This window comes from Triplophysa rosa, linkage group LG13, assembly GCF_024868665.1.
Source record: "Triplophysa rosa linkage group LG13, Trosa_1v2, whole genome shotgun sequence".
Classification (NCBI taxonomy): Eukaryota; Metazoa; Chordata; class Actinopteri; order Cypriniformes; family Nemacheilidae; genus Triplophysa; species Triplophysa rosa.
In genome coordinates, this window is record NC_079902.1 from 6,080,685 (window position 1) to 6,099,207 (window position 18,523).

The window sequence follows — 18,523 nt, forward strand, 5'->3', positions numbered from 1 at the left end:
AATGATGTGCTCAAACAAGTGCAAGCAAGGATTAGATGCCCTAACATGTTTTGTGGTTTGAAAGACATGCAAAGGCTGTCGGAAAATATAGACATTGTGTATCCTTTTGGGGTAGATAAGGTACAAAACAATTCTGTTTAATGCTAGAATGTTTTTGTTCCGACAGTAAATACGAATTTTGTTAAGAATTCCAATAATATTTAATAATCTTGGGTGACATCAATTGATGTATGCTGTCTGTGATGGATAAAATAGAAGTTAAATAAAAGATGCAGTTAGATTAAAACTTCCCTATATATTAGGCTACTGTACTTCACTGAAAAGAAAAAAACAGTTGTATTTACTTATTTTTTGGTTTAATTTACTTATTGTTTGCACACAGATTTCTAAAGTAAAATTTTATGTATATTTACTTGTAAAAAAAATTAACACAAAAAATTGAATCCTACTGTTTTTCAGTGTTGTTAGGGCTTATCATTTTGCAAATGTATGCCATAACTACAATTAGATAGCTATAATTCCTAAAAAAAATCCAAAAATTTTAATTAGCAGTTTAATATAACTTATGAGTAACATGAATAAATATTAACTGCATAAAAAATCTGCAAGATGCCATGATACTATTTTGAATCTACATCAACTACCGATTTGTTAAGGAATATATTATTTTGTGAGTCTATATAATTGTATAAGTTTGTGAATAACATAGTTCTGACAGTCTCAATCTTATCATTCACTTTGCATCAGAGAAACATTATATTTGAACATAACCTTGGAACTTCAAATAAGCAAGCAAACCACAGAGAAAAGTACTGAACACAAAAAAATAACAGATGAACTGGGATATAACAGATAAAACTGTGTCTGCATATAAAGCAGTGCTTGAATTAAGGAGGGAGATCCAGGACCCCCAAGGCATTAGGGACCCCCATTAGAAACAGACAGATAGATTTATTTCACAAAATATAATGACAAATCTAAAATTTGTGCTGATAAGATATGGTAAATATTGCAAAATATTTACAATAATTAATAAGTATATTTTGCAGGCGACTTTTTGTCTCTTTAAAAATGAAATTGACCTGCTTCCTTTAATTGCCATTTTGAGTCTCCTGCTTTGTCACTATTCATATCTAGTTCTACCGCAAGTCGTTTAAAAGAAGAATATTGCATGCAGCACTGCATGAATGCAGAAATAAAAATGAATGCAAAATAAAGACATCAGTGTTCCTCTTCTCTGAGAGTAGACTGATCAAATACACAACAAGATTTTTTTTGGGTATTTCACATTTTATGTACAAGTCACAAAACTGTGCATGTAAATACAAAAATAAAACAAAAATTACATAAAACATACAAGAGTGAGATAAATAAATACAATGATACCATCAGCTCCATTGATAATAACTGCATTGTTATTAACTTTAAAGGCTATAATATAAGTGAAGGTATCCTTTAACTCCTAAATAAAAACAGCCTTCATGGTGGTTCTTAATGTGCAATTGTAATTTTGCAGGGTAAACCAAAGGGACGCGTTTTGTGGGGGGTAACTAAACATTACGGGTTCCTTCCCTCTTTTTTAACAGAAGCACTCCACCTGGATTACAAAGTCAGACCTGTATGACATGAAATACTATTAAATGAATGTGATCATGATAAAGGCAGAATGCATAACCCATAACGCCTACTGCTTACACTTCCTTTATGAAGTCAGAACTTCATTTACTCCAGGCATTCAGTTCTGAATAAGCAACACGAGTCTGTACAAGTGTCCTGTGACTGCTCACATCCATTGCGTATGTGTTTACAACAAAGTATAAAGAAAGCCACTGAAGTGACTTTTGTGTTTGCTTGAGCTCATATGCCAGCTGGGCCATTCACTGGACGATCTGAGGCATTTCACTCCATGCTTTGGCCTTCTTCTTGGCTAAGGCCATCCAGGGGGGCTCATCTTGGGCTAGCGGTGCAGCGGATGGGATAGCAGCTCTCTTACTCTCCTTCTCCACCATTTCAATCGAGCAGAACACTGTTCATTCAGAAATAAAATACAAGTTTGATTCTGAAATACTGATTTTAGAATGTGGATTTTTTTACTGACAGTAAATCAAATATCCTGTAGGGGGCAGACTTTTACAGATGTAAATCATGAAAGCCTCACCCTCCTGCTTTTAAAAGCTTAACAGCGTATTTTGTGACTTTGCAGGTCAGTGGACTTTTCCAATCCAACAGCACCATTCTAAATCCATAAATGTGTTGCTTATGTAAGACTGTGACAGTGTCTGATACTTATGGAAAGATTATTACCTTTTATAGTTGAACATGGCTGTGCAAGTTGCTCTTGGGTGATTGAAGTTGATAAGCTGGGCAGTGAAGCTGGTCTTGTAAAATCCTCCTGACAACGAAAGAACACATAGCACCTTAAAAACCTTATCATTGCATACAGGTTTTGTTGATATTATTGTTGATATTATAGTTATCAATAAAATTATAACGCTAAATTGATTTCACCTCTTGAAACCTTCTGAAATATTGAGACTAAGATGCTAAGAAAGATTTCAATCACTTCTTGAGAACTGGGCAAGATTTTACACCACCACCACCCAGTGTAAGGTTTGTGCCACAGCTGCAGTTATAAAAACATTTTTCTATTACGATTAATCCAGCAGTATGTGTAAACTCTTTAGTCACAGTAGTATATATATTTCCATATATGTCCAATTATGAATATTGTTGTCATCCATTCTTTTTTTATGCACTGTTTTACAAGAAATACCTAAAAAAGTAAAGCACTTTATTATTGTTTTATTCATATGCCCATTTACAGTTATTAAAGGGACAGTTCACCCAAAATGAAAATTCTGTCATCATTTACTCATCCCCGAGTTGTTTCAAACATGTATTCATTTCTTTGTTCTGTTGAACACAAAAAGACATTTTGAAGAATGTGTGAAACACTATAGTAGTCAATGGTGCCCCAGAAATGTTTAATCCCTACGTTGGAAGTCTATGATGCCCCAGATCTGTTTGGTTACAAACATTCTTAAAAATATCTTTCTTTGTGTTCAAAAGAACAACAAAATATACACAGATTTGGAACAACTCGGGGGTAAGTAAACAATGACTGAATTTTCATTTTTGGGTGAACTATCCCTCTAACTTGCAGTCCTCAGTAGGAAAATAAGTTTTAATGTTTTTTTCTCTCTTTTTACAGATGGTCTAATACATTTGTCAAGCACTGTACTGTATGTTTTTATAAGATGATGTGAGAACACAAACTTGTGAGGGAGGTTTCTCTGCAGAGACCTCTGGGGAGTTCTCAATGAAGTTCCTCTGCTTCTGTCTCGCCACAGAGATCCAGCTTGGAGGTTCAATGCCACCACCAGATATTCTAACCACAGGTTCTGAAGGAGACATGACACAGAAAGAAACACTTAATACACTGTAGATATACAAGAAGAAATCAAAATAAAGGGTTCTAGTGTCGGCCCCTCCACCACTTTACCTCTGCCTGTTTTTAGTGCACACAATTTAATAGTATTCAGTAGTACTTAAAGGGATACTTCACCCAAAAATGAACATTCTGTCATCATTTACTAACCCTCGGGTTGTTCCAAACCTGTATACCATTTCTTTGTTCTGATGAACGCAGAGGAAGATATTTGGAAGAATGCTTGTAACCAAACAGTTCTTGGCCACCATTGACTACCATAACAGGATTTTTTAAAATAAATGTCTTTGTTCTGTTGAACACAAAAGAAGATCTTTTTTGAAGAGTGCAGGTAAGCAAACAGTTCTGGGACTCCTATGGTAGTCAATGGTGGCCAAGAACTGTTTATCTACAAGCATTCTTCCAAATATCTTTCTATGTGTTCAACCAAACAAACAAAAAAATGTATACAGGTTTGGAACAACTCGAGGGTTAGTAAATGATGACAGAATTTACATTTTTGGGTGAACTATTCTTTTCTAACAATGCAATCAAATCAAATGCAAATGCCTTAAAAGCAAAAATGATGACAATAAAAGTATTTCTTGTTTAAAGGACTAGAATTACCTGGGACTTTCCTGACAGACATCACAGTATCGTGCAGATCAGGCTTCTTGGGCGTGATGGGCTTGCTTTCATGCTGCTCAACTTCTGGGGTCTCCACAGCCTCCAGACGCTCTGACCCTGTCAGGCTCCTCCGCGTTGGAGACGAATCTCCATCCATAACGTATCGCCTGATAACTGCCGTCCTTCTCAACCGCACACCGAAAGGGTTGTCCGGGGTAGACTCTTCCTCAACAAGCAACGTCTCTTTTCTCATGGGTGAGCTGTGAATTCGTGCTGGTGAACTCTGCGTACGGGCGGGTTTGGAGAGTGATCGTTCTTCTTTCGCAGGAGTGAGGAGCTCTGTTGTCTGGGGAGGTTCATCACACGCTTTGGTCACTTCTGTTGATGGCGAGATGATCTGAAGCTGTTCTCTGGCAACTCCAGAAACAAGTGACCGTTGCCATGCAGGAGCAATAGTGAAGCGAGGTTGAACCTCAGCGCTGGTTATCTGTCGTTCCACAGGTGACTCGAGAACTTCCTTCTGCTCTGTAACTAATACTTCCTGAGGCCTAACAGAAACACATAAACTGCTCGGCTCATTTTCCTTCTCTAGAGGACACGCTGACGTATTAAAAAATGGAGAATGGAGAATTGGAGCATCAAGTTTGTGAGACACTGTGGGGGAAATGACCTCGACCAGAGCGAGTCTAGAAGATTCAGAAGTGTTGAAGGCATCGTCTCCAACTGTCGGATCAGATGCAGCAACGTTCTCAATATCAGTGACTTTCAATTCTTCTGGAGTCTCATCTTTGTCTGTCTTTGAGGGCTCCGTAATGTCTTGAGATTCTTCAACGTCAGCATCGTTTCTTTTCTCCAGTTCCACCAACACCAAGCCACCTTCCTTCTCTTCAACTTTGGTTTCTATCATCAATTCAACATTGTCCTCAACAAGAACTTCTATATGGTTCTTTTCTTTTACATTCACTGGAAAAGCTTCCGCCATGTCAGTTGTCTCCAACTTCTCTTTAAAGTTTGTTTTTCCTTGTACCTCTTTGGCATTCTCAGTCTTGTTTAGTTCTTTCTCAACATTGCATTTAGACACACTGGCAAACTTTGGCAATTCAACCGATTCCTCTTTTTCTAAAGTCTCTTCTGTGATCTCGACCGAATCAACAGTAGAGTCTGAAAGGGAATCTGGTTGAGGAACTTGTTCATTAGTGATCATCCGACTAAGAAGATCCATGTTGGTGTTCTCTTCAAGTTGAGCTTCTGCACTCTCGGTTTTTACATTTGCAACCTACAAAAAAGAGATGAAAATGTATTTGATTTGTACGTTGAACAATCTGTTGTTGAAATTTTTTGTGAGGATGTGCTGTACCTCACTCTGAAGAACCGCGTTCTCATGCTTCAGTGCAAGTCCTAACACAAGTGGACTCTTCAGGGAGCTCAACACTTCCTCCAGCAATGACCCCTGCTCCTCTGGGACGACCTCACATCCTGTGACCAACAGGAAGTCATCGGCCTGTAGCTGAAGTGTCACTGGACTTGTGTCCCATGGCGACTCCAGGATCTCAGACTTGTGGACATGATCCTCATCAGAAACACGTTCCTCTTCCTCAGAGGAGTCTCCAGCTGAGACGGAGGATTTCAGAGAGTCTGCCAATTCCTCGTCCTTGTGCTCAGAGGCAATGGAGGCTGTCTTTGACTCATCTTTGTCTGAATCTTGAATCATGAGTGAATCTACACCAAATCAATTATGGAATATAAAACTTACAATTTAAAACGGTGTTTACGCAGTTCTACAAGGTGAATAATGTTACTATAGAGTAGTGTCCCAAGTACTTTTTTGCTATTGTTTATGTTAGTAAAATGTTAAGGTTTTTCATTAGGCCGGATAGACGTACCTTCACTTTCCTCTTCCACGATGCTCGGGACCATCCGTAGTTTGTCCTCTGTTTCTCTGAGCAGTAGTTTTTCTCTCAGATCTCTTCTCTTGGTTTGCAACATTTCCATCTACACAAAGTTAAAAAAAAACATTTTGTGTTCACATTCATCATGCCATATTTCACAACTGTAATTCATATGACATTAGACATACTTGCTCAAGCATTCAACTTTAAAGGGGATAAACATGTAAGAATATAAATGGTTAATGTGAAAGATCTTACACTGACTGGTTTTCTCCTGGCACAGGCTTTGGCTTTGACGGCGATGCGGTGACGGGCCGCCGTGCTGTCTAAGCAGGAGATGGAGCTGGCGGGCAGACTGAAGTCCGCAGGGACGGGGCCCTGAGGGGTGCTGGGTCTCGAAGAGCTTTCATAAGACATCTTTATATCGGGACCGGGAGAACAAAGAGAGGAGAATTGAGTCTAAATTATAATATATAAAAGTCAACTTTCCTTCTCAAAACTCTTCCATATAGATGGTTAAATTCAAGGGATAATTTCCTTCCATTCCTTAAAAACCCTCAAACCAGATTGGCATCATGTTAACAAAATCAGTTTGTATTTCAGGTCACTCATGCATACAATACAATACTACATAGTGCACCAAACCAGAACCCAGTAAAGCTAATAAAAACAAACACTAAACCATCTTAACCTCAACTGGTAACTCATCATGATCAATTATAATGATTGTCCATAGCTATTTCCTTTCAGAGCTCAAGAAAAACAAAGACCACTCCAGCTGAAAAAACAGTGGGCTATGGCTGGCAGTGTTACAATCATCATTACCACCGTATGAACACTCTTATCCTTTGAAGACCTAGTGATAAATCTCAATTTTGAAAGTACGGCCAACTGCAAACCACTGTAAAACAACAGATCTCAAAGTAATCCGACGTCAAGTACTTTCTTTCCGCTAAACCTCCAATTGAAGGTTTCAGACATATTTTCATACTCATGTAAAGCAATTCTATACAGTAAAACACATTTCACATTTACTTGACTAGCTTTCATGCACAATGCATTAAAGTCATACATTTTGAACCAGTTTGTGTGTTCCCTGGGGATAAACCCGTGACCTCTCCATTGCGTAATGCTTTACCAATTGAGCTAGAGGAATGGAGAAAAGTGCATAAAGTATTGGGACACTACCTTCTAATAAACATGTTTATCTATTCCAGTAAATATTAATGCTACACCATACAATACCATATTAAAGAATTTTGTTTCCATCTTTGTTGCAACAGTTTTGGAAGAGCCTTTTTCCATTTTGAAATGACCGTACCCCTGTGTACAAGTCATTGATGGGTTTGGGTGATGAGGGTTTGGTTCAAAGGCGGTCAGCTGGGTTCAGGTCTGGGCTTTATGCAGAATTAATCATTTCTTTATGAATCTTGCTTTGTGCACAGGGACATTAGAATGGATTGGAATAGAAACGGGCCCTGACCAGACTGTGGCTATACAATAAAAACACACTATTCTTTAGAAAGTCGTAGGGCTGTCAAACGATTAATCGTGATTAATCGCATCCAAAATAAAGGTTTGAGTTTACATAATATATGTCTGTGCACTGTATATTAATTTTGTATTATAATAAACACATACACTTTCATGTATATATATTTAGGACATATTTATACATGTATTTATTTAAATGTACGTATATAATAATTAAAATAATATGTAAATGCTTATCAATTTAATATTTTGTATTTTTATAAAATATATGCATGTATGTTTTATAAATACAAAATTAATATGCAACAGTACACAAACATATATTATGCAAACACAAACTTTTATTCTGTATGCGATTAATCACAATTAATCGTTTGACAGCCCTGTTATACTGTATGCTGTAGCATTAAGAAACCTGTTCATTGTCCATATAGTGTATGTGCGTCCACTACAGTAAAATACAACTTTACTTGCACATGAAAAAATGCATTGGGTGATGAGGGTTTGGTTCAAAGGCGGGTTTGCCTTTTACGGTATGTAACAAATTAATTTGATTTAGCTATACGTGAGGCGACAGTTTGTCCAGGCTTGGCAGCCGTTCTGACCCAGAATGTTGGAATATGTGATTTCCAGCAGACAGTCAGACTGCTGGTGTGAACCACTGGAATGTTTTCAGACCACACTGCTGCTTTACTCATAACCCCTGAACCACTGGTTCAACCATCCCCCGGATTCAGAAAGTCAGAACATAACACTGAACGGTATCTAAAGCAGAGATAGTGATCTAAACCTAATAGGAACAAACAGTGGTGGCTAGAATTGGACATTGTGTGTGATGTCTGACCAATGCACAGTGTGGGTGACGGATAAAATCCTTGGAATTTTATATTGTGTGTTTGTATCAACATCAAGGAGTATAAATGATGAGAGAATTTTCATTTTGGGGTAGACTATTCCTTTAAACGCCAGTTTTAAGACATAAAGGGATAGGTTACCCCAAAATGTAAATTCTTTCATTATTTACTCATCCTCATGTCATTCCAAACCATTTAGAACTATATTTTTCTTCAGAACACAAAAGAAGATATTTTGGAGAATGCTGGTAAGCAAACAACATTGGCCCCCATTGACTTCCATCATATGGACACCGAACCACAGAGACTTCTCTCAAAATATCTGCTTTTGTGTCTAACAGAAGAAAAAGTCATATGCAGGCTTTAAACAACAAGAGGGTGAATAAATGAGGCCAAAATATTTATTTTTGGGCAAACCATACCTTTAAGGCTGTTTTTACCATTGCAGATTTAAATGGTTTTATATCTGATGTGCATTGGGAGATCTTATACTGCAACTGGCTCAAAAAATGTTCCCCATTCAGAAAGAATATCAAACAGAATTTCTCACCAAAACTCAACATCTAAGCTCACTACAGCCTCACGAGCAGCTGAAAGCGTTGCATAACACAAACACATCACAGCTATTTTAAGCCCTGGCAACAAATTCAAAAGTGCATGTTTTCCAGTGGCTTTGGGAGTTTGGGAGCGGTTTCAGCTATAGGTGCTAGTGCTGTGCGTGAGATAAGGGTGTGTGTACGGAATCGTTAAAATGTGACTTCTAAGAGCACTTGTACACAAACGGAGAAAACCCGGTTTCAAATTTGACATTCAAATGAAACACTACATACAGGCACTGACTCGCTTACGTCTGCTTGTTTGATGTTGTCTGCCTTGTTTGACTGGGAAAATTCTTGTTCTGACGACATTTCAGTATTTCGACGTGTAAATACCACCAAGCACTGTCCCAGGTTTACAGTATATTATAGTATGTGTCATTTAGAAGCTAAAGCAAAGCAAATTCTTGAGGTAAATTTACATCTGTCTGACTTTATGGGCACCCTCCAAACATTTTGGGCCCTATTTTAACAATCAAAGCACATGGTCTAAAGCGCAAGGCACAAGTGCACTTTTGCTAGTTTAAGGACGGGAAAAATTGTCTGTGCGCCAGGCGCATGGTCTAAAAGGGTTGTCCCTATATTCTCTTAATGAGTCATGGGTGTGTTTTTTGGCAAACTATGCAGTAAACCAATTAGAGTCTCATCTCCCATTCCCTTATGAGCCGCTCTATAAATAACAAAAAATATTGCAGTCTATTTCAGTTGCCTCAAAATAGCAACGCGCCAACAATGCGCCTGAACACTTCGTTTTCAGACAAAAGGGCAAAAATGCATTTGCCATTTAAACAACGTGGCGCAGGACGTGAAAATGAAAACTGCGTCGAGCTGAAACTAGCAAAAGAACACTTGCATCGCGCCTGGCGCTGCATTGCGCTCAGCAGCGACGGATTAACGCACGGGCCTACAGGGCACTTTGCCCTGGCAAATTTAATATTTATACATTTTTCATTTATTTTATTTTCTCAATAAAGAAGCACTGAATACTGTGGAATAAAGGGATTATTTTTGCAGTTGTGAAGTTTTAACCGTAGCGAATAAATCAAATAAATAATCTTAATGCATTGCCGCGCTGTTGAGAGGGACATCTAAAGGAGAGTAAAAAAACACTGTGTAATATAAACGTGCAGAAGTCACGTGTAGAAGACAGTAGAAGGCAAAATAACAAAATGAGTTTAAAACCGCAGAAATGTGTCAAAAACATCTCAGTTCGCTGTCTTTAATGGACATTGAATGCAGTCTTGTGAGACAGCTGGATTTGGATTACGTTGTGGAAGAGTTTTCTCTGAGGAAATCACGAAAGATACCTCCCAGCTAAATCAAAAACAACTTTTTTATTAAGATAACGTTAAATGCTTTGGTGATTGATATTGCTTAGTTTGTAATGCGTGGACTGTTAAATGCTCGTCTTCTTAATGCAGAAATGTAAATTATGCAAGTAATAAGGCTATTCCCACGTAATATGAGTTGGAGAGACCAGAAGCTTTTTTAGGTGTCGAGTACTGCAAAATATAAATAAACCAATTTGTGTTGTTTTTTTGTGCATTTTACACAGAAGACGTTTTTATATAAACTACTTTTATATAGTTTTTCTATGTATACACACTCTAGAGATGGACGTGTTTAACTGTATGCCTGCGTCTCGTGCTGTTTGCAGTGTCTCTCACATAAGCGCCATAAGTTCATCAATGTCAGTTCCACAGCAGTTGACCAATCAGAAGACCCCGAAGGTGGGACAAGTGTCGTAAGCTTTTGTTTACAACAGCAGCAACTTGGCATATGATCATTTCTGCTATCAAAAGAGTGCCACGAGACCCTCACGGATTGCGCCGAGCTTTTTCAAACCATTCCTGAGTGCTGTGTCATGCGGTTTTAGACGCAAAGATGCGGTCTGTGCGAACCACTCCTATGTCGTGTGTATTTGGGCATAGATGCAACACTGTTCTCGTAAAATATGTGATGCCAGGGGGCCTTTGAAACGTCCGTGCCCAGGGCACATCAAAGTCATAATCCGTCCCTGGCGCTGAGTGTATGATAGAGCCTTTTAAGACCACACAAGAGTCTAAACAAACAGTTGTGGTTTAAAAAAATATTCAAAGGCAAAAATAAAATACACAAATTGCATTTTATTAGATAATAAAATATCAACATAAGTGGTGCCAAGGTGATTTTTAGATGAATATGGTCAGTTCCTCTCAAGTTCACATAGATAGCGCAGTTCAACACATTCCATTAATGTTTAACAATAAAATGAAAATAGTTAGCATTGAAAGGGATAGTCTACCCCAAAATTAAATTTCTGTCATCATTTACTCACCCTCAAGTAGTTACAAACCTATATAAATGTCTTTGTTCTGTTGAACACAAAGAAAGATATTTAGAACAATGTTAGCAACTGAGATTTATGGGGTAGTCTAAAAATGGTAGTCAAAGGTGCCCCCAAACTGTTTGTTTATATGCAAAATATCTCCATTTGTGTTCAACAGAACAAAGATATTGAAACGGGTTTGAAACAACTTGAGGTTGGGGTAATTCATGACAGAATTTTCATTTTTGGGTGAACTATCCCCTTAAGATTAGTGACTTGTTAATATGACATCTATTGTAGTGTTTAGTTGGATTATTAAAGGCCTACAGAGCAGCTGGATTCTGCTATAATAATCTGCATGTGCTGTTGCTTTGATTTTCAGCTCCAAATATTACACAAGCATTTCATACACAATTCAAGCCTGATAGGTGGAACATGAAGAGTTAAACGATCAATGTGTTCTGTGAGAGTCACCTGATCATCATCGCTGTCAGATGCCTCCATGCTCAAACAACTGCTGCTCTGGGTCAAATCTGCCACCTGCAATGATAAAACAGTGTATGACAACCATTCCCTGTTAAAATCCTTGACCTAAATAAACAAAAGCATATTATTCTATTTCTTTTCTACTCTATCTATCCTTGAAATCCTTAGCTTTGTATACTGTGGTGGGCTGTATGAGACCAGTTTTTACTGCACTTATGCTTTTTGTTGTCCTTATGTTGTTCCAATTGCTTCTATTGTTTACCTCATTTGTAAGTAGCTTAGGATAAAAGCATCTGCTAAATGACTTAATGTAAATGTATTATCAGTGAGTGTGTCTCAATGTTAGAAACAAGTGCCTGAATTGATGTGGAATTGTACAAACCGTATGAGGGGGTGTGGCCAGCACGGTATGAAGGCTGAAGTATTCTGATGGGCTGCAGGGAAGACCATCATCATCAGAGAAAGCTCCGGCGTCTTCAGCTTTCCTCGCGTAGATGAATGCTGGAGGTGAACCCAGACGAATTGCCTGCTTCAACTGCAGCTATAGAAAGAACCATAACATTTAAATTCATTCCTCTAAACTGATCATGGACAGTGTAAGATGGGTCATGTCCAAGCTTACTTCACCTTTTAAAATAATTAATTCTTCAATTGATAAGATGTTACTTACAGGACATATCACAGTACGTAAGTGATCTTTACTACAATGCGTGTATGCGGTCCGAACAGGACCAATAATCTCCACAGGTCCCTCACTTTCTAATTACTTTCCAATGATGCATGAATTAAATATGTATGATGTTAGACTGAATAAATGCATTAGCGGTTTAAAAAAACAAACATATCTATGTCTCGCATGTGTCAACATGTTTGATTTGATAGCCCTAGATTCAATCACAGTAAAAAATAATCTTACCTGTAGAGATTTCACTTTTCCATGAATGCTGTCCTGGGACGCCCCTAGAGCATCATTATTCTCAGATAAAGGTGAATCAGAGACGAAGACACTGTCATGTGACATGGCTTTATTTCCCATATTGATTTTGGACCTTTAAATTAAAGACACAATGACATTTAAGTACAGACGTAACACTACAGTATATTATTTATTTTCACACTATTTAACACTATACTTATTTTAGAAAAAACTGAAAAAAATATGCAACATAAATATTTTTCTAGATATGAAATTTGTGTTTATTTTATTCCCTTACCCCAATTCATCATGTTTGATAGTTTGGACCATAGGTGGTTCTTTAGTGACATCATCACTTGATTGACTGTCATTCAACATGCCCTCTCCCAATGGAGGAGGACTTTCTTTAATCTTTTTCTTCACAAAAAAATTCTTGAAAGTCTGGAATTTCGACTTCTTTTTCCCTGGAGCGAAAAAGGAATTCATTTCAATGAACCAAGCGGCTCTTGTGGAGGAATCTTAATGTAAAATCTTGAATTTTAAGAGGTTTGCACATGGAAAACATTGAAACATATGCAAACAATTACTCAATGTTCAGTTATGTAAACAAAAGAAGATCCATTCGCAGAGCATTGGGTCTCTTGCATCTAATGGCCTCCAATCTTGGAATTTATGTAAACAGCAAGTTTAAACAATCATGCTGTAACTTCAGACACAAATACCACTGTAGTGTACTGGGGTCAGATTTGACAACGGAGCATGATGGCTGTTTCATTACAAGAGTTCTGTTTGTAAAAAAAATGGTTAAAAAGTGCTTAAATAACACCTATTTAATGAACTTCTTTCATCATTACAGACACTTGAATATTCCCTCTAGGGTGCTTATGCAACACTAATGTATCTTTAGTTGCCAATAAAGCCCTGATTGTATTGCTGAAAATGGCCGTAAAATTCATCCCATGTGTTACTTTGGTTTTAAAAACTCATTTGTTAATAGGTCCAATGAGGTTTCAAATTGATTCGGCACAGCACGTACTGCCACACACAGCAATACTGTCAAGAGCATTATTGAGCCCCGTAGCTGGTGAAGTAACATTTGCTGTTAAATCAAGTGTACTTGGTCTAATTTACTGGACTACAAAAGATGTCTTGTTTCACAGCATCTGTACATTCCATCTCTTCTGTACATCACGACATGTGACCTGCAGAGTCTAGATAACATGCAGTATATGGATGCAGCAGGTTTTGTTTGGTTCGGCCAGCTTTAACAATTAGACACAAATGTTATCTATTCCAAAGGTCAAGACAAAGGTTAAAACAAACATTAAAAGGTCAGAAAAAACATGTTGAGTGAACAATGATGGGATACCGACCTTTACTAGCAGAATCATTCTTTATTTTAAGCACAAATAGAATTCTCAATGAAGACTTGGCGTGGCTGGGGTATTTTGAAATATAACATTAGCCAGCCATTATTTGATTCTGTTGAACTTGCGAAGATCCAGTTACGCTGATACAACTGTAGTCTGTACGCTATAGGGCATATGTATATATGTATCTAACATTGCAATGCTCTAATACGCACAGGCCACAGGCCTCACAAAAAATATTCATTTGAGAAACTAAAACAGTTCTGGGTCTTTTTCGTAATAAGATTTTTAATCATTTTGTTCCTGAGTTACAAATCTTGGAAACGTAGTTCAGTTATACATGTTCAAACTCTTAGGTGACCTATCTGGGCTAAATGAGTTTAAAGTATTACATTTTCTGTCACAAACAAATAATTTTGCTTCAAATGTTTGAAAAAGTCTGTAGATGTATGCCTATGGATTACTTTCATGATGGATATATGTGTTTATTGGAGCTATAGAGCCACGGTATTATTTAATAACTCGGATTTTGAAAAAACCTAGGATGGCATGAGTAAATATGGAAGAATTATAGAAGTTTACATGAAAACTGCAATTTAATGGAATTTTACTGTTGTACTTCACAGACTTTTGATGTATTTTTGAAATGCCTTAATAAAAATGACAGAAATAGACAACAAATATACAAGTTACGTGTAAAATAATGTGAAAACATTACTTTACAAAATGATTCTTGAGCCAGAATATTCGTTTTCATTGGTATCAAAGTCACAGACTTGAAGGTTTGAAATACTTTGTTCATTTTTGGGGGGCATGCAGACGCCTCATGTTGTGTGACTGAACATTCAATTTAAAAGATTTCGTGAAGGTGCTGTCTGGAAGTCTGAGCTCAAAACCTGGCATCTAATGCACTTCGACAGTCAAATGCACTATGATAAAGTCACTCCTTGGAGTCTCTGAGAGCGACATAATCTCACATTCTTTCAGGACACTAGATCTTGACTTCATGCTCTGTCTTTGGTGTTCCCTTGTTGCTTGACATCCTGTCTCTCTCGCTCTCATCATGAGTGAAGTCACATGATGTGTCTGTACTGGCAAAGCCTGCAGTCTCCAGCTGCGGCCTGTCTCTAGGGAATAAACAACACGCAGAGAAAGAGATCTTGCCGTCTCTTTCAAACCACTCAATGCTCAGTTATTTGTTCACACAGTAAGGGACGCGAAATATTGTCTTCCAAGAACAGAGGTTGAGTTTGTTTCAATGTGGCCACAATAAATGCTCAGTGCTCCACGAGATAGGTTCTCATTGTTTATGCTGTGGTTTCAGGGACATAATAAAACGGTTTATGCTAGTATAGACGGTTTCAGCGGCAACAGCATAAACAACCGTTATACGGCCCAAACTTAGCTTTTGGTAGACCTCCGCAAATAATCAATAACTGTTGAGTAGTTAATGCGATTTAATACTACTAATGTGCAATAACATATTCATATAAATGATTATTAGATAAAATATCAAATAAATTGTTATATTATAACCAAACACCGACTTCGGGCCAGCATGAGCATCTGATGAAACCATCTATATACTAGTTGAAGCTGAAATTTGTAACTGTTTTGGTTAAAAACAAACAAAATTGAGCAGGTCAGAAAAATCTCTGTTTAGTCCCTGTGGGGCTCGAAAACATCTTTATCTACAGAAGGGGGCCCGGCAAAAAACGTTTGGGAACCACTGATTTAGTATATGCAAAGTCATGAATATGTTCCCATGTCCACACTCAGCTCACTGTGATCCCGTGTGTCAACTATGTGACGTAATTGCTTACATCATCCTTGTGACATAGAGAAAAGAGGCGATTTTAAAGAGTGTTTTCTTTGGTAAACTACTGTTCTCAGAAGAAAATACTCAGCAATGGTGTTGACGGATGGACATTGTTTGTCTTAAAGCATATTAAAAACACAGATTAGACATAAAAATCAAAAAAATCTCTCACTTTCAACACAGTGGTTCCTCAAGGTTTCAATACATGAACTTAAAATCCTTTATCAGTACTTGCCTTAAGGGGATAGTTCGCCCAAAAATGTAAATTCATCATTTACTCACCCTCATGTCATTCCAAACCTTTTTTTCTTCTAAAGAACACAAAAAAATCATGGCGGTACCCACTGACTTCCATTGGTTTTGAGTCCATACAATAGAAGTGAATGGGTACTGCCATTGTCTGTTACCAGCATTCCTCAAAATGCAAGAAAGTCAAACAAGCTTGAAATGACACGAGGGTGAGTAAATTATGCCAGAATTTTCATTTGTGGGTCAACTATCCCTTGAAAATATAAATGACTGTTGTATATTTAGTATCCCCTGACAAATCTGGACATAGCTGGCACACCTTCAACCCAGCTTCAGCGACTGACTAACTCTTGAACTTGGCCCTAAATAGACCCACAATCCGATGAGGAGATTAGCTTCCCTTGCTGTGCGCCCTATTCTCCAAGCAAAAGTCTAATCCACATCAGCATGTGGGCCCGGCGTCGACCCGGCAGTCTGGGATTTCCTCCTTTCCACACTGAACCGAAGCGAGAGGTCAAATGTTGAACAGAGGAATGCATGCTCACATGGAAGATACAAACGTTGGCTTTGTCTCTACATTACATCACTTCCTGTGACTGAGAACTAGCATAATGTATATCCTCAGCGAGTACACTGTCTTTTAGTTTCATGTGTGATGTGGATTTAAAGGTGTGATGAACTGGGCTTATTTATTGTTTTATACTGTTGTATGAGGTCTACGTATGACGTTTGCATGGTTTTTACATTCGAAAACATCAAATCAATAAGTAATAGGCTATTTTCTACCTGGGTTTTGAGGCCGTCTGGACAAACGCTCTGTTTTAATGGGCGTGCCGCATTGAAGACTCGGAAGTAAACGCCCACTGCTATGATTGGATAGCAGTTTGCGTAGTAAACGTAGTTGGAGCCTTCTGTGAATTTGGTTAGATACGTAACGTTAGGTTACACATTATCAGGACATATCAAGCGATCTCTAACAAAGCAATAGTGACGCATAGTACAAATATGTTTTACTCGCATAAGATTGCTGCGCCATTCCCGTCGGATCCAATATTGACTGCACAGCACTGCTTTTTAATTTTAGTCTCTCCGCAAATGCTCAATGTTTCACCCACGTGAGCAGGAACGTACTTAAAAATTAACTTCAACCACGCATTCCTAATATCAGAATCTGAAGAAAGCGACTGTTTTCTTCCACAACCAGGCACAATGTTGCATGTTTGTTGCTTGGTCGCTCTAAATAAAAATAACAGTGAAACAAGTCCTCACTTTTGCACATATGACACGGGGCTAACCGCTCTTGAGAGCCCTTCGCTAAAGTGACAGGGTTGCCAGATGTTCAGAGAAAAAATAAGCAAATAAAGGCAAGACAAAAACAAACCTTAAAATGCAAATTGTTTATATATTTTATAAGACCAAAAATTCTTAAAATCTGCAACAGACCATTTATTAAGACCTAAGTGCCGAGGCTTTTTGATCTAAGACCAAACAACAAGCATAAAAGCGCTTATTAATAACAAACATGGCAACACAGCAAAAGAGCGCTGTGTGATGGAGCCTTCCGAGCATAAACACAACACAGCGCATATCAGCAGTTTAGTTTAAACTGATGGACAAAACGAATCTTTAGCCGAAAAATATGTCGCTGTGGTTACCAGTTTGTCAATCATCACAAATGCGGGAGAGTGTACTATGTGTGGCTAAAGTCATTTTTCTGTGGAGGCGGTGTTCAACCTATCTATGTCATAGATAGGTGCATTCCAGGACCTGGCGTTCGCTGAGCCTGGTGTCAATAACAGTTGTAATTTCAGTAACAAGGGCGTTTTCAGTTCTGACACTTACAGGATGTTTGCTTGAATACGATTCCCTCTTATACAACAAAAGCTCGGGTTAAAATTGAGGTCTTAATTCATGAAGCCTTTAAGTGGGAGATGAAAGCTACGATATGGTTCAGCCTGCTGGATGTTAAACACTTTTGATGTTCAAACACTAGACGTGAATGTTACCTGAACACTCTTCTGCTGCTTCCGATGCGTCACTAGCGCCTGTGGCATCTGGTGATCCTGATGCCATGATGTCACAATCACTGTTGGAAGAAAAGAGTTATAGGTAAATTACTATGTAAAAGATTCCCTGGAAAACGGAGCATCCACCTGAGTAAAAACGTGAAGGTTTGTGCGAGCTAGCCAATAAAAAGCTCAGAACTTTTAAAGGAACAGTTAACCGAAATATTTAAATTTAGTCATCATTTACTCAATATCATCACGTTCTTTCAAGCCCATATGTTGTCTTTAAACAAATAAAACAAAAAAATGACAAAATATAAAAATATATTGTGTAAATTTTAAAGTTGACTATAAACTGTTTTCTAAAAGTGCACTTAAAATGTTGTAATTGAACATGCGTAGCTTTGTTTGATGCATTTCCACTGAAACAGGAAGTGAGAGTGGGACATATTGTGTGACCCCTCCTTCTTTTAAAATAGCCA

At 37.9% G+C, this 18,523-nt stretch overlaps 1 protein-coding gene across 10 annotated transcripts in view; it reads right to left on the bottom strand.

The window, feature by feature from the left end:
• Positions 1-932: 932 nt before the first annotated feature.
• Positions 933-18,523, bottom strand: part of zgc:66433 (uncharacterized protein LOC321250 homolog) — a 37,611-nt gene continuing 20,020 nt past the window's right edge. For 4 of the 10 annotated variants that reach the window (XM_057349451.1, XM_057349459.1, XM_057349452.1 and 1 more), the window contains 12 exons: positions 18,042-18,121; positions 12,896-13,061; positions 12,598-12,730; positions 12,064-12,222; positions 11,670-11,735; positions 6,202-6,360; positions 5,938-6,046; positions 5,412-5,773; positions 4,055-5,330; positions 3,277-3,401; positions 2,305-2,392; positions 939-2,026 (listed from right to left, as the gene is read on the bottom strand). In XM_057349451.1, the coding sequence (XP_057205434.1) occupies positions 1,878-2,026; positions 2,305-2,392; positions 3,277-3,401; positions 4,055-5,330; positions 5,412-5,773; positions 5,938-6,046; positions 6,202-6,360; positions 11,670-11,735; positions 12,064-12,222; positions 12,598-12,730; positions 12,896-13,061; positions 18,042-18,121 (2,872 nt within the window). In that variant the 3' untranslated portion in view covers positions 939-1,877. The other 6 variants (XM_057349457.1, XM_057349458.1, XM_057349455.1 and 3 more) reach the window with 4 other exon arrangements.